Source organism: Ceratina calcarata, unplaced genomic scaffold, assembly GCF_001652005.2.
Source record: "Ceratina calcarata isolate Rehan_Ccalc_2016 unplaced genomic scaffold, ASM165200v1 scaffold551.2, whole genome shotgun sequence".
Taxonomy (NCBI): Eukaryota; Metazoa; Arthropoda; class Insecta; order Hymenoptera; family Apidae; genus Ceratina; species Ceratina calcarata.
The window spans coordinates 702,963-719,562 of record NW_017176693.1 but is presented as its reverse complement, the minus strand read 5'-3'; the positions used below and the strand labels follow the sequence as shown (position 1 = coordinate 719,562).

At 40.4% G+C, this 16,600-nt stretch overlaps 1 protein-coding gene across 4 annotated transcripts in view; it reads right to left on the bottom strand.

The window, feature by feature from the left end:
• The window catches only part of sff (BRSK family serine/threonine-protein kinase sugar-free frosting), a 25,851-nt gene extending 21,683 nt beyond the window's left edge, over positions 1 to 4,168 (bottom strand). For all 4 annotated transcript variants that reach the window (XM_018031232.2, XM_018031234.2, XM_018031233.2 and 1 more), the window contains exon 1: positions 3,059 to 4,168. In XM_018031232.2, coding sequence (XP_017886721.1) covers positions 3,059 to 3,158 — 100 coding nt within the window. In that variant the 5' untranslated portion in view covers positions 3,159 to 4,168. The remainder of the gene's footprint in view (positions 1 to 3,058) is intronic.
• Between the last annotated feature and the right edge of the window lie 12,432 nt (positions 4,169 to 16,600).

Here is a 16,600-nt window from a genome sequence, read left to right as displayed (position 1 = left end):
ACTCCATACGTCCATGTTTTTCACGTGTTAATATTGTCAGTTGAATATCCTTCAAGATTTATTAATAGCCTGCGGCTATTCCAAACAGTCACTTCCTCGCAGTCAAGCTTTTAAACTATAATCTGGTAGATTTAATGTTAATTATTCACTTGATAAGATAAAATATGAGATAAACGAAGTACGTATATGTGTAGAATCTATTTCATAAATTTTCTATTCCACTTAAATGTATTATTTAAATCTGTTATCTTGGAAAGCCCGCCATAAGGGATTAATCGCCAGGTTTCACTGTACTATTTAATTCGAGCTTTTTTAAAACGCGAAGGTTGCGATACGATCATGAAACAAAGAGGCGAATGCGTTTTGCCGCATAACGTTCGATCGCATCGATTGTCGCGTCACGCCCCATTGCGAACGCAAAACCCTTTCATTCCAAATCTGAGTATAATCTTTGTTCAATTAGCTGTATTCATTAACATCATTTCTATGCATCGTACGAAACCGTTTTACTTTACCACGTTACCGTATGCGCCTCGTGTCTCGCAGTTTCATTATCCCGTCGTCGCTCTCACGGAATTCCGCTCGCGGGAACAGAATTCGCGGTGAGATTAACGGCAGCCTGTCGCTGTGTTTCAACCGCTTTCCTTTCTGAAATGAGGATCGTCCCGCGAAGCTTTCCTCACTTAATATTCGCTTTACATTTTTCACGGTACACTCGACTTTCGCGTCAAACTGATTACAAATTTAATAATCTCAATTTGTTAATTCTACAGTCTTTTCGTCATTTAGTTCATTAGAAAATATAAAAGGTATAACAAATCTTTGACACGGGTTAATTAAAAAAGAAACCCGGTGATGAAAGAGGGAGGATTGAAAGGAAATTGCCGGCCAATTTGTCTCGAGGTTTAATCGGTCACCCTGGTTTACCCATGCAGTGGCGCGAGGCTTTGTTCTGTTCACGAGAATAGTCGCGAACAGTAAAGCAAGCGCGGCACGCGAGGCGATGGAATGAAAAGCGCATTCTTCCTCGGTTAGGAAGAACGCGTTTCTTGCTGATGCTCTGGGGTTAACGCGGCGAGGAGCCCGCGTTAAAAGCGGCGCGCGGTTTCTTGGCTTCTCGTTTTCTTTCCCCGGGACTCCGTTTCAATGCCGCAGTAAAATTTTATGCGCGCACGCGATACGTTTTCCACGGCAATCGAGTCGAGGGTTCGCGAATCTCGCGGCACGTTGACGATCAAACGACTCGTGACAAGCCTCCGCGAAATATTCCATCGATTCTCACGTTTGTTCGATAAATAATTGTTAAACAGATTTTGTACATTCAGGGACAATTTACATTGGCAGTAAGTATAAAGAATCTTTGCCATGTTCGGAAATATATAAAATATTAAATAAATTAGTGTCTATTACAATTTTTTGTATGATCCAATAAATGTGTATTTAGAATGCATTTTCTTAGCCCATTTTCATCATAAGGAAATATGAAAAGTAACTCCCTTATCATCATATTATTTCTACCGTCCGGATTTGCCTTTGCGTTATAATTTCTTGGATAATGTCATCACTTAAAAATAGTTAAGACACACTTCGCCTGGTAAAATTTGAAATATCTTTATTTAAATCTCCAACACCTACAATTTATATATTTTAGGTAAATCATTTTTTTCTTCCTACTCGAATTCACATTTGTCACTTTGATTATTATCAACATTATCACTTTCAGATTCTATGTCAATAACTCGTCTCCGTTTCAGTGATCTAATTTCTCCTTCACTATAATCAGAATTACTGCTTTCATTTCTAATAACACTTTTGACTTTTAGTATCTACCTAGTGGAAAGTACGTCACGCTCAATTCTCTTGTAAGAAGAAACAACAGAATTAAGCGTATATATACGTTAATGATGTAAATGGGTTAACTAACACCATGAATATCTTATTTTGCTTCTTCTTCTTTCTTATTATACTTTTCATGTGCACTCAGCTTTATCATAAAATTAGTCTGTTGTTAATACATTTCTGGGTGTATGAACATTCTAATTCGATATCAGTCTTTTTTTTTCTACATTGTATGATAGATTTTGCACATGCAGTTTACAATAAAAAAAGAACTGTTTGCATTTATAATGAGTTTAATAGGAATAGTAAAATGTTTTTGGTGAAAAGGTGAGCGAATGAGATAGGATAACTGTAAACCAAGTCCATTTCTGGGCCATAAGGCTGAAATGATATATGTTTTATTTATAAAAATCTAGCTTGAATGTTTTGGACAGAAATTTTGTTCACACTTCGATACCTCGATAAATAAATGATGTAACGGAACAGGTAAACAAGGAAGTACATTAAACTCTGAAACCATACGACACGAATTAGCTCGGTCAATATTTTTTAATATATAACCGTGTCTCGAACATGTCAGCTATCCTTGAGTAGTTGGGAGTTGGGAGTCTTTGAATGTCTGCCTTGAAATAATTATACATCGGAAAGAAGTTTATTGAAACTTTACGAGGATAACAATTAAATAAACAATTAATTAAACAATTCTCTTGTATTAGAGGACGAATTTCTTTATTAATACATGATTTACAATAAATAATAAAGATGGATTAGGAATAACATAAAAAATAAATTTTGATTTGTTAATATTAAACCTACCGACAGTTTTTGTACACTGCTTCACTATAATGCATTTACATTTTTTACATTTGAATGGGATTTAGTACAGATAGTGGTACTTTAGTTTGGTAGATAATAATTTATCAATTTAAAACCCATCGGAATTTATCAACTATTATAAAAACTCTATTCAATTTTGTTATTTAACTTTGTTAAGCAATGGATGAGAATTAATTTATACTTTATATAATGCATTGTAGTTGCTAATGACTTTTGTAGCTGATGCAACCTTAAAAATTCAATAATAAGAATAATAATCAATTAACTTTTCTTTTAAATGATTACACAGCCTATACCTATGAAGGAAAGAAGGTAAAAGGTGAATGGGAAGGAAATTTCAATTTGGTGTCACGGAATTGAAAGGGTGGGAAAAATCGCTTACCGGTCTGTCCTTTGCCCAAGGTCTTTTCGAGTCGATAGGGGCCAACATACTGATGGGTCTCCTGGGTGTTGGACCCGACGGGGCTCTCCTTGCCCTGCATCGCCGAGCCACCTTCCTCTTGGTCCGCCAGGTTGGCTAGATTATCTCAAAGAAACTTGGTCGCCGGCAAAGCCGAGCACCACCTTTCTTGTTCCTCTGTCCAGGCAACCGAGTCGTCGGCTGCTCCTCCCTCCCTGCCAGCCCTCTGTATCCTCTTCCGGTATTTCTGTTCCCGTCTCGCGGATCTGTCCGTCGGTGCACTCCTAAACGGAGCCTCGTCTCGCATTCTCGTTCGCGAACGGCATAGGGGCCACGGGGATCGAAGAGAAGAGGTGGTCCCTCTCCCCGGTAATCGGAAAGGGCGCGAATCACCTGAAACCTTCGAGCTGGGCACCTTGGCACACCGCACGCCACTCTCGCACATGTAATTGCTTAAGCACTGTCACTCGCGGGACCGGGCCTTCGTCTTCTGCGGCTGCCTCTTGCGGACCCTTCTCATGGTTAATTCACGGGGCAAGTCCGTACTCGGGCGAGCGCGGCATCGGGCTCTCACGTGAACGCGGCGCGGATACCACCGCCGGCTCCGTCGGAAACCGAGTCGCTCCTCCTCGACGGAGCCGCGTTCGGCGCCATTGCGACTCCACGAACGCAGCAGCAGGCGACACGAACGCCTGTCCGAGCCACCCTCCCGCGCCGGTCACCCTCTCGCCCCGCCGACCACTTTTATCTCTCTTATTACTATTCTCTAAACGGCTCTCTTAAACGCGCCGTCCTTTTGTCCTTCCCGACGACGACGGCGACGACGGCGACGACGACGACCTACGACTGCCCCTCCGCCCTGCGCACCCTGTGCACCACCACTACCTTTCTCTTAGTCACTGTATCCAACAACAATCGCCTCGACGAATTCACTCGACGCGTTCGCACTTCAGCCACTACGTTCTTCCTCACCGATTTCGAGTTCCCTTCGTCTCCGAATTTCTTTTCGTTCGAGATTCGGCCCTGTCGTTCGCGGATCACGGAGCTGACGACGAACCGCGGCGCTCCCAGTTCGATTACGTGTTACACGTACTGGATCAGAGGGGGTAGTTTGCGCGCGCACCTCCACACCCTCCGTCCACCCTCCGTCCCAACCCCCTACACAGCTGCTAGCGAAGGATTTAAAACAACGACGCCGAACAAGGGTATTTAACTCTGACGCGTTCAATCGAAAGTTTTTTTTCTCAGTCCAGTACGATAATCGAAAATAGAAATAGGAGATCATGTTAATATACTAGCGTTTATGTTCACTGTACAATTACGTAATTAAAATATTAAAGTATACTTGGATTTATAATGTTTTCATTTTTACTTACTTCATTTAATTTATAATGTCTTGCATTTATATGTCTCCGTTCACTGTTATTTATTCACATACAGTGCCCTCCACTTGAACAGCCTCGGGTAAAAAGTGACTTATATAAAAAACATTCTGATTTACTAGTTAGATCCGCTTGGATCATAAATTAGTAGATAACGTTAGTTTATATTGATGTACGCACTTGGAAAATACGTTGTTGCTGGGAATACAACAGGATCCTGGCTTCCACGTGAATAGCCTCAAGTGTTTAGTCACAGTTAGTTGATGCTTTGAGACAGGACAGAGGAGAAATATTTCCAACAATATTTCATCATTTTACATAATCTAAATTACGTATTTATGTTATTTTATTCATATTACACACAGTTTCCTACAAAAAAATAATATTGTCTGTCTGATGCTGTCCAAGTGTACAGCACTGTACACTGGATGATCATCTATTATTTTGTTATACACGTTGCATGTGTTGCAATTCGACCAAACAGTTTTTGTTAGCAGCGTAAACGAGGGTGCGTTTTCGTCGGTACTTTAGGGCGGCTACTTGTGGTTTACGTCTGGGGTGAAATTTGGATCGATGCCCGATCCTTTCAATCGTGTTTTTCATTCATCTGGAAAGCCAAGGTACATTTCTCTTTAATCACGTAATCAACGAGAAGAAACTCGACGATATCGAGTGACTCAACACTCTCGTCTTAAACGAAATTCAACCAGGAAGCGTCTCTATTTACCAGACTGATTCTAGAAACTGATTTTCACTAATCGTGAGATCTCATAGAATTTAATTTACGCGAGACTCAGTTCTGAAGATAATCTGCAGACTCTGATGCAAAATAAGACAGATTAAATAAATGGACTGCTATATAGCAATTCCCTTGATCATTTTCGATATTATATTAAATACATTTCCATTGTGCATATCAATTTTTCTATGAACGCGTCAAATCCGCCTGTTAATAGGATTGAATCTAACAGATTGATTCCAAGCGGGTAGGTCCGAATGTTGGCATGTAAATTACCGGGGTAAGGAGGAGAAGGTAACCGGAGGTAAATTCCGAAGTTACATCGACGCGATGAATAATTCAAAATGGAATCAGACAGGTTAAGCCAGACAGCTTGGCCAGTCGGATGCTCGTTAATCATTTACCTGATTAATTATTAACGGTTAGCGCGTATCGTCGCGAGTTTCGGCCCTTAGCCACTCAAATATTCAGACACTGCGTGTCCCTGATATTCTAATCATTGCCGAACTTCAATCTTACAGTTACCGGCGATTCTTGCAATTTTTTAGTCCTATCGAATTCTTATTATCCTATAGGATTTTCTGATGAACCGATGTTATAGCGAAACTCTTTGAAGCTTATGTTTATCATAGATGATACAGCGAAGAAACGTGGGAGTTCTATTTAAGATCGGTGATTACAGGAACGCGAGAACGTCGAAGGTTCGTTAACGAGAGGCTATTAAACGCGGTTAAACTCCGCGCGAGAGGATGTTGGGTAGATAGAGGATGGAAAAGAAAAGAGAGGAGCGTTTAACGCTGGCAGTTTTCTGCGAGAGAGACGCGCGTATAAATATGCAAGGAAAATTACCCTGAGCGTTGCGCCGGGTCTCGGAGCGAGCGAGGACACCCCGTTGGAAGGGAAGGGGGTTACGAATGCAATATAGATCGGGGCCTGGACGGGACGAGGAGGACGGAACGGTGACGGAAAGAGACGGAGGACAGTCGGATGGCACAAAGAGGAGGGTGCAGACCGAGGATCGATAGGTATATAGAGGCAGATAGGGACACAGGAAGCGGCTGACACCGGAAAGCTCCTGAGGGACGGCTTCTTCTTACGAGCCACACGGCTCTGACTTGACCGACAACCTGTTCCCTACCCCCGACACTTTGTTCTTTTCCCACCTCGACGTATCTTCAAATCCCTCGCCCGAGGGTCGATTCATATTTTTATCGATCCCGCCAGAATCGTCGTGATCGTAAAAAAAGTTTTACGTCCGCGATAACGCGAGTCGTATTGCAAGACAGCTGGATCGAGTAAAATTAGGATCTCTCATTTTTAAACATTTGTATTAGACAGTTTTGATAAAATTAATTCCACACTGCGAAAATATATCTTATCTAAATTTTAATAAATGGATAAATTCTGAATGAATCTCGTCGCGTTTGAATTTATTGCTGTGTAACTGATCCAATCGCGGTTTATAGATTTAAAAAATTTCAATGCGTCGATGTATTTGCCGTCGTGTTTTGTTTCCTGGGCAGAGGGACAAAGCGAGCAGTCGAATCGAAAAGACGAGCTGGCGTTCGGTGCAGCTCGTGAATTCAATAAATGTCTCTTCCCACCGATTCCGCTCTTCGGTGATAACGCGAAAACCTATTCGGAACGGGTTTAACATTCTTTCTGACAGAATCGGCGGTGGGAGAAGGGGTCAATTAACGACCGCTCAAACGGAATAGGAAATTCGTCGACGTGCACGCATGTCGCGTATATCTACAGTTAATTGTACGTAAATTAATGGCCCCTGGGCTTTGATCTCCCACGACTCCCTCGAGGAGGGAGAGAACAACAATCAGAGTTTCCTCTGTCCTGTTTTCCTCTTTCTCTTAATTCACGTTTCTATCTGTGTTCCTTGATTGCTGCCAGATTCGATTTCATACGTCTTAAAGTACTCGCAAACGTTTGTCAAAATATCTACTAAATGTTCTATTGAAAATTTCATCTCAATTAAAAGCACAGTAAACTGTTAGATTGGCAAGAAAATAATTTCGGTTTTCAAAACGTAAACCAAGTCCTATTCTTTAATCGATCAGGCTAGAATTATAATAAATACATATAAAAAATTTTCATTTGTCCTCTGTTTATCAAAAAATCTGGAAAATATCCTATTGAGAATTAAATCTCAATTAAAAACATAACAAATCATTTGTACTTTCAATAAAATTATTCAATTTTCAAATAGAAAGAATTTATACATGATAATATAAACAATTGTCAAGTACAATTTTCATTTGTTCATTCATGCTCTTTCATTTGACTATATGAACTGAAATGTTCATGTAACAAATGCAAGAAGCATTGTCTAATCCGGATAAGATTAATGCTGTAGATTTTTCTGCGGCGTTAATTTGACGCATAAATTGTGACTCAAGGGGAACCGAGATCGAGCGTCCGGGTCATTAAATCTCTGGGGTTTAAAGGTCGATGCACCCCGCGGACTGTTCGCGCCCCTACCCGATGATCGGGTTCCTATACCTGTTTCCTGTCTAGGTGCTGTCCGACTACCGTTCGTGTTTACATTATTCGCTCATTGAAATCGCTGTCCGCGGCATTCGTTCCCGTGTAGAACTCGTTTGCTCCGCGAGAGCAGCTTCCAATTGCTCATCAAAGCTCTGATATACTCTACGTAGTGGTAGTCGTTTATTTCATGCCTTTCGGCCTTTAAAAGGGTGGTATTACAACATTTGCTGATAGTACATTTACAATATACTTATATGTATTCTAATATGTATATACAATGGTTGTTTCTACATAATGTAGTAATATTTAATTAGTTACATGTGATTAGTGGCCTGTGGATTTTTATGCAAAATAAAATATTTATAGTAAAAGTTTCTTTTATCATTTAAATATTGCAATATACAGTTAAGAGCTAATACAGAAAATAGCTTTGGTTCATCTCTCATTCAGATATTCTTTATTCCGAGGTTTGTTATTCGGCTGGGTAAAATTGTTCCGAGAGCGGCAGCGATTTTTCTTACGAAGGGGGCCGCGGCGCAACGTGTTGCACCCTAACCCTAGCGCACTCGTGTCCTCCCTATCGAGCAAGTTGCACACGGTGGGACGAGTAAACAAAGTTGGAAGTTGGCACTTCGCCTAGGCCTATTCACCGCGGCCGCAGACACAACCGGAAACCGAATGCAGTCTGAAGGCTGAAGCATCCTGCAGCCACCCGACTCCTCGGGAACGCGCATTGTTGTTTACCCGGTGAAATATACAGCCCCCCTTGCGCCGCCGTCTGCGCCAATTTAATAACGCGCTCGATTCCACCTAACGATTCGTCTCGCTCGGTTGTTAACCCCTTAATCCACTGCCTGCTTTCTGTTTATCTCAACCGTTACTTCCTATAGCATTTTCGCATCTTATTTTCATTCACGTTATTACAATTACTCTTTGCAACTTACGTCTTTGCAATTACTCTTTAGTACTTAAACGTTTGTTTTAAAATGTACCTCAAAAGACAGTACACTTAAGGTAGCTCGTTATTTGGGTAACGTATATTTTAAAATAAGAATATGAAGTGAAAATTTCATTTCCTCATTCATAGATTTTAATGATATATTAAAAAAAGGTGGCCTATTCACCGCGGCCGCAGACACAACCGGAAACCGAATGCAGTCTGAAGGCTGAAGCATCCTGCAGCCACCCGACTCCTCGGGAACGCGCATTGTTGTTTACCCGGTGAAATATACAGCCCCCCTTGCGCCGCCGTCTGCGCCAATTTAATAACGCGCTCGATTCCACCTAACGATTCGTCTCGCTCGGTTGTTAACCCCTTAATCCACTGCCTGCTTTCTGTTTATCTCAACCGTTACTTCCTATAGCATTTTCGCATCTTATTTTCATTCACGTTATTACAATTACTCTTTGCAACTTACGTCTTTGCAATTACTCTTTAGTACTTAAACGTTTGTTTTAAAATGTACCTCAAAAGACAGTACACTTAAGGTAGCTCGTTATTTGGGTAACGTATATTTTAATATAAGAATATGAAGTGAAAATTTCATTTCCTCATTCATAGATTTTAATGATATATTAAAAAAAGGTATAAAGAAAATAAAATAAACGACTTTTTATTTACGACTGGGGTGATGATTGAGTGATAAAATGAGTGTATTATTCATTGGCTTTAATCATTATTATACAACATAAAAGTGACGTGTTACAACCATAGTTTTAACAGTTATGCAAAGAGTCTTACTCGAGTACATAATTAAATCTGAAGGAATTGTTCGCTTCCTGTACCGTGTTCCTTATTATTATGCTTTATCCAAATCTCGTTCTCTGAAAACTCCTGCCGCTGAGTTTCCAAGAGTTCCTTCCGGCAGATTGATTCTCCCGGAGCGGTGATAAAATTTCGCTGGGCGATGACTGCCGAATATCTCGCAACTTCCACGATCAAACTCGAAAAACTTGTTTCGTATCCTGTTTGCATAATTCCTTGAGCGTAGTAGTACGCGCTCCGACTACGTTCGGCAACTCGTTCCCCTCGCCCGTGCCACCGAAAGATCGCTATCTATTTCCTCGATCCAATTACAAACTGGAACTTTGTTTAATAGGGTCTACCAGTTTGTTAAATTATTTTACCAAAATGTATCAGAAATATCATGAATGAAAATTGCTGTAGAATTTTACCAGGATACTCTTTATCAATTTATTAAATGATTTTATTCGTATAGAAATGTTTCAGGAAAACCACGAGTGAAAAATGCTGCGAAGTTTTAATCATATTTACGGAAGTGTTTGAAACAAGTGATAAATAGAAAACACAGTTTAATTAGCAGTGAGTTCAGTAAGAAATATGAGAATTCATTCGAGCCTGGAGCATTTTTCATCGGAGCCGAACCGAACATCGGGTGAAACTATATTTTATGAGTCAGCCTCGTCTAAGTTCATGCGAAAGTTTTTAAGTGGGGATGGTAATATGTAAAAGGGAGGCGTAAAGTGTTAACACAGGCCAGAACAGCATCAGACACTTGAAAACACCCCTCTGTGGACGGTCTTCTTTTTTCCTCCCGCCTCCTCACCGGCAGGCGTTCGTTTTCTTCAAACTCTTTGATGCTCTCATCGGTTTTTTGCTTGTCCATCCAGTTTTACCCCTGTCCGCCGCATCCTCGGTCGTTTCGTTGCCTCACGTTTTTCCTAATATCCCGATCAAACGGACTTTCAAAGGTCAGAAAAGTCTTCAAAGAACCTCTTTCATAATAATTATTATAATCCCCGATTCTTCTCTTTAAGGCTGCTTTTCGCATTTCAACTTTTCCTTGAAAGGACTCAGCTAGCTAGGACCAAACTGAAATCCTCAGAATTGTTCCTGCAGCACTTAATTATAATGGAGTCTGAAACATGGGAAACGCCGAGGAGGAATTTTTGTTGTATTCGAATTTTTGTCGAATTTGTCTGGACGTCAGAGCAGGACTATATGAAACGGTAGGAATTGTAATTGGCGTCGCAGGTGACATTTGTGGTCGAATGAAATAGAAACGCGGTAACGGTGGCGGGTGGTGGGTTTTGATTTATGCAGTTGTAAATGCGATCTCCATTAAACGTGTATCCCATACACAACGGTGGTAAATCAGGAGGGTCCGTTCCCGTGGGACAGAATGCAGGGCTCCTTTAAGTAGTAACTTCGACACGGTATATTGCCACGAGGACTTCGGAAATAAATTACAGTGATTTCGAACAACGGAACTTCAGCCGCGTCTCTTTTTTTCTCTTCTCGACGGATTAACGCGAGATCGGAAATTATGCGGATTACCAAGAAAAATTCTCTCACGCTCGAGGGAAAGAGCTTTTAAAGGAAAATTGATCAGCGAGCTTTCGTTCAAATTATTAGTCTGTGGATTTTAGAACAGTTTTAGATAGCATAAAACGCGTCTATTTAATGACATCATAAAGGCTTTTTGTATTAAATTTCTAGACTGTTTACGTATTCACATAGAAATATTTAAGATATAACGTCGAAAATAAAATGCAAATTGCGATTCTTTATATCACGAATTTTATAGTCAGTAATTGGTGGTACAACCGAAGAGGAAATTTTAAATATTCAGGAGGTACACACGAGCTTAATTACGTTTTGGCCTAACATATCTTGCTATAACTTATTCCTCAGGTTTAAATTTGTTTATTTTACTGGGTAATTAAAATGGAAGCTTTTAAAGGAAACTCGATTAGCGAGCCTCCGTTTAAATTTTTATTTTCAGTTCAGATTTTTATGATTAAACAGTTTTAGATAGTATAAAACACATCGATTTAAGTGAATACCATGAAGATGTAGTCATGCGGATTTATCTCAGAAACTTAAAGTTGTAAAAATTATTTTACAATATAATATATAGTTTTATCTGGATCCTACATCGAAAAGATTGGGGCATAATCAAAAATACGTGTGGATACTTAAAGTCGATTTTCTCTAAAACAAAGCCTCATATAAAAAAAATTTATTCTACATTTTCATTTAATTGTTTTATATAGAATCATCACCCTTTCAACTGTACCATCAGTCAGTCTGTATAAACGTCGTCAGTTTAATAATGTAGTAAATTCCCCCGGGTTTGACTTGAAACATATTCCTACAAAACGATTTATTTCTAATCAATTCTGGGTGGCAGATTCCTTCGAAGTCGACAAGTTGTGTAATCACAATCTGTTGCATCGGGTTACACGCGTACAGGAACGAAGGGTGGTTAAAAAGAAGGAAGGCAAACGCATGGAATGAGCAGAGAGGGCGAGGCACGTATGTAGATTTTCAACGCGGTCGGCGCACGCGTGCGCGATTACGCGTATCCCTGACAAATAACCGAACACAGCCATTCTGGCGTCCCCTGCGAGTACCTGCTAGGGATCGTTTCGACGGAGACGTAGCACCGTGACGAACGCTACAGAAAGGGATAGAGAGAGAAAGACAGAGGACAGAATGAGTGAGAGAGAGAGAGAGAGAGAAACGGAAGGACCGTAAGAAGGGTGTACTACCCCTTGCAAGAGCCGAGTCTTACCGCGTTAATTGCAAGTACTTCCCTCGGGGTACCGCAACGGGTATACAGAGTTCCACCCACCTTGCAGGTTCCACCCTATATCCAGTGGGGTTTAAGGGTACGCCGGGATGATTCGCGCACCCCTTTTTCCCTTTTCATGCTCACCCGGATCCTTTCATTCCTCGCCGACTCGCCCGGTGGTTAAAATATTAGGATTTCCCCGAGGTCTCGTGCGCGTTCCCGTGGTGACTCGTCGCCAACGCCCGACGCACGCTCCGAGCCCGATTCCGCTCTCTCGAAAACTCTCCTCACTCCTTGACGCCCTCGTTCGAAGCCGGCCAACGACGATTCGAATCAAAGCCGAATATCTCTTTCTCTCCGTGTGCTCGAGTCGTGCACTCGTAACCACCCTCTCAAACGTGCATTCTAATTCCTTTGGGTGCTCGGGACACGATTCGAGCGAGGACGATTCCTGATAGAGATTTTATATCGCATAGAGAATTATTATGACAGTTTCTTTGATTCGAAGTACAATTTTAGTAAAATTTCTGATTTTCAAGTCGAACCAAGTGCCGTGAAAATTATTGACATTTTCGAGTAGCTTTAGGCTTGATTTATAAGTATTGGATTCGCAGATTTTGGTTTTAGTTTCGGTGCAGTTCAATTCCGGTTTTGTTTTTCATAGCTCTGTTGCACGACTCGACTACACATTTAAAATGTTATATTTTACATAAATTGTCCGATAAAAGTGGCTCATGTATAACTGAACAAAACCTATCTTGGTCAAAGAAATTATGTTTCATTCTGTCCTAAAAAACAGAACCAACTTATTTGCCTTATTTTGCCTATTTAATATTAGCCTTGAACAAAATTTCTAAAATTTTGTACAGTGTTTTATTAATATAGTATATAGCAACTGATAAAATTTCAATGCTTTGTCATTGCTTTTAAGTAAGGGTTAATACAATCATAATGGGAACCGCATGACTTTAAAATCGTGTAAAAAAAGTACAGTCTAAAAGGAGGATTGGGTGTACACTAATTGATAATTAGAAATAATGACAAACCATTATGGGTCTTCGATGGTGCTTTCGATCTGAATTCATTCGACACGTTCACAGCTCGTCGACGGTATAAATGAACCTGTAAACCTGATTTATATCGAGATTCATTATTATTAAAGACTTGATACTGACGAGCTGTGAACGAGCGAACAATTCGTACACATACTAGTAGACAGTAGGGAATAATTACATTCCGTCGTGTGCATTGGTTCTCCGCTTGTTTCATACTCGGCTCGCCCCCGTCACGTGCGTGCATAAACGGACCTTTACGCGGTCTCTTCTCAAGACGCGGATGGGATAAGCGAGAGAAAGAAGAAGGGGATGCGAGATACCGGAATGTAGAACGTACTAAATTACTTCCATCTCGAGTGCTCGCGTTCTTCTTCCGTGCAGTTGCGGCTTGTTACGCCCACGCGCCTCTCATTACATGAATTATCTACGGTTTCAACAATCACCGATACCCAGGTATCGTTCCCTAATTAACACACTGCAGATTTGTTCCATTTAGTGTTAGTAGAGAATTAATCAGGAAATTCTCTCTTCCATTCAATGATTGCAAGCTTCTTGTTGCCTTACATTTTCTGTACATTCAATTTTTTTTATAAACTTATCATCAATAATTTTAAATATTGAAATATTCATCTAGCTTTCAATATGCTATGTAGTATTATACACCAGACGCAGTATTTACCATTTTTGCACATTCTATCTTTCTCTAAATTCATTATCAATTAGTTTTGTAAAAAATTCTCCCGGTTGAGTACGATGGGGTACTCGATTACATGAACACAATCGAATAGAGAAGAGATTGCTAAATGTTGATCTACGCCGATTGAAGTTAAGCGCTGAAAGTATATCCATTCGAAACGAATTTTACACGAATGTGCACTTAACGGTGCACAATAGACACCCCGGTGACTAAGCCACATTTCCGGGGTACGAGAGAAATCTATTCTTCGGTCGCGTGCACCCGCCATACCATCGACACCGCGTGATTAATGAAAGGTAAAGATCCTCGGGGTCTGTGACCTATGATTTCCAGGCGGAAAGATCAGACGAGTTTTTAACCGTTTCTCTTGCATCCGTTGCTCGGCCAAAGCCAGATGATTGCAAGCCTTGTGCTCGATTTACCGTCCTTCATATCAGTCTAGTCTAGATATTGGACTTCGATCCACAGTTGTCATTAAGAATTGCACATTTTATTTTCTGATACGTGCTTCTGCATACAGGATTAAAATCAATACGTTTTACTTTTACGGAACAGCAATTCAAAACGGAAATATTGAATTCATACTCTAGTGGAATTAGAATTATATTGTTCTTGTTAGTAGAAATTAATCGAATAGAGAAGAGATTGCTAAATGTTGATCTACGCCGATTGAAGTTAAGCGCTGAAAGTATATCCATTCGAAACGAATTTTACACGAATGTGCACTTAACGGTGCACAATAGACACCCCGGTGACTAAGCCACATTTCCGGGGTACGAGAGAAATCTATTCTTCGGTCGCGTGCACCCGCCATACCATCGACACCGCGTGATTAATGAAAGGTAAAGATCCTCGGGGTCTGTGACCTATGATTTCCAGGCGGAAAGATCAGACGAGTTTTTAACCGTTTCTCTTGCATCCGTTGCTCGGCCAAAGCCAGATGATTGCAAGCCTTGTGCTCGATTTACCGTCCTTCATATCAGTCTAGTCTAGATATTGGACTTCGATCCACAGTTGTCATTAAGAATTGCACATTTTATTTTCTGATACGTGCTTCTGCATACAGGATTAAAATCAATACGTTTTACTTTTACGGAACAGCAATTCAAAACGGAAATATTGAATTCATACTCTAGTGGAATTAGAATTATATTGTTCTTGTTAGTAGAAATGTTGCTGATACAAATATTGTTTTAAAAATATTGCTGGTAAAAATATGGTTTTAAAAATAATATTAATATGTAATTAGCATTCGACGCGTTTCAAATTGGATTCTATCGCGGTCCGCGCGGCGCGACGTTTCGTGAAAGCCTTCCCAGCCGAACGATTCCCTTTTCCCAGCGGAACTGTTAAACCGCCGATACGATTTGACGGCTGTCAACCGATTTTCCTGAATACCAGATGCGATCGCGGCGCACCGCGTCGGTCCCGAGTCAGGCGGAGCTAGGTCGTTCGCCTAAAATCAATATCTACATATTTTATAGCTCGTAGGAAACCAGAGTCTTCGATAAACGCGTTCAAATATTCTTCCAAGTATTCGATCGTCAAGTCGTGAACACTTTCGAGACTTCATTCACGCAGCTGTTGTGTCATTTATTAGTAAAGTAGATATGATGAGGTAATAGTCGAAGAAGTTCTATCGAGCTATGTTTTACATTTTCACTTGTCTTCCTGTAGATATATTCTAAGTAATTAATCGCACCCGCTTAGTCTTCTCTTTTACTTTATGGGGTGGACCATAATTAAATGTCATTTCTATTGTGATTAACTAAATTTCGTTTTTAAGTTTTAGATCAACACGTAATTTCTTTCTTTAATTTTTTTTAACCAGCATCTCGAGTTTTAGCTAGACTATTAAATTCCAAATAATGTGTTGCAACACCTCATATGTGAAATTGTATTTTTCAACCCTCCAATTTATGTAGGTTTTTATGGGAAAATGAAATCTAGACTGAGATTCCTTTTAAAATGCACATTATATGTATTTTATAAATCCGGAGTATGGTTCTTAATCGTAATCTTAAACCTGCTTAAATTAAATTCTGTACATAGAAAATTTTTGACAGGTTTATCATAATAATAGAAGTCAACATTTATGAAACTAATCTCAATTCATTATTGTTCATAGCAATTTTTGATTTATGGAGTTGCAACCGAAAAGTGGGGCGATGGATAGATTTAGAAAAGTAGTAACACGAGCGTGCTTACGTTAGTGACACATTCGGGTCTTGGCTCGTTATAACGTGTTATGATAGCTGTTCATGTTCTTGTAGAGAATTAGCCCTGATAGGGTATCAGTGCCACGTTGGAAGAATGTACGTGACAGTAACTGTCCTAGGTCGACGTCACTTTTGAACTCGGTCAACCATTCCGAAATGAGAAAAACAGGCGGTTTCAATTTTCATCTGCGAGCCTCGGTGTCCTAGCTGGCAAGTCCTAAACGACATGCATTGTTGCATTTGCGGAACGGTGAATTGTTCTTGGGGGAAACAAACGGTTCGTTTCGTCGATTAGCCCGGTCCCCTCGGATCACCGACGCGTTCCCCATTTACAGGGAAAGAGGGATCGATCGGTATAGACGAATGATTCATTCAGTAAGTAGAATGATGCGAGC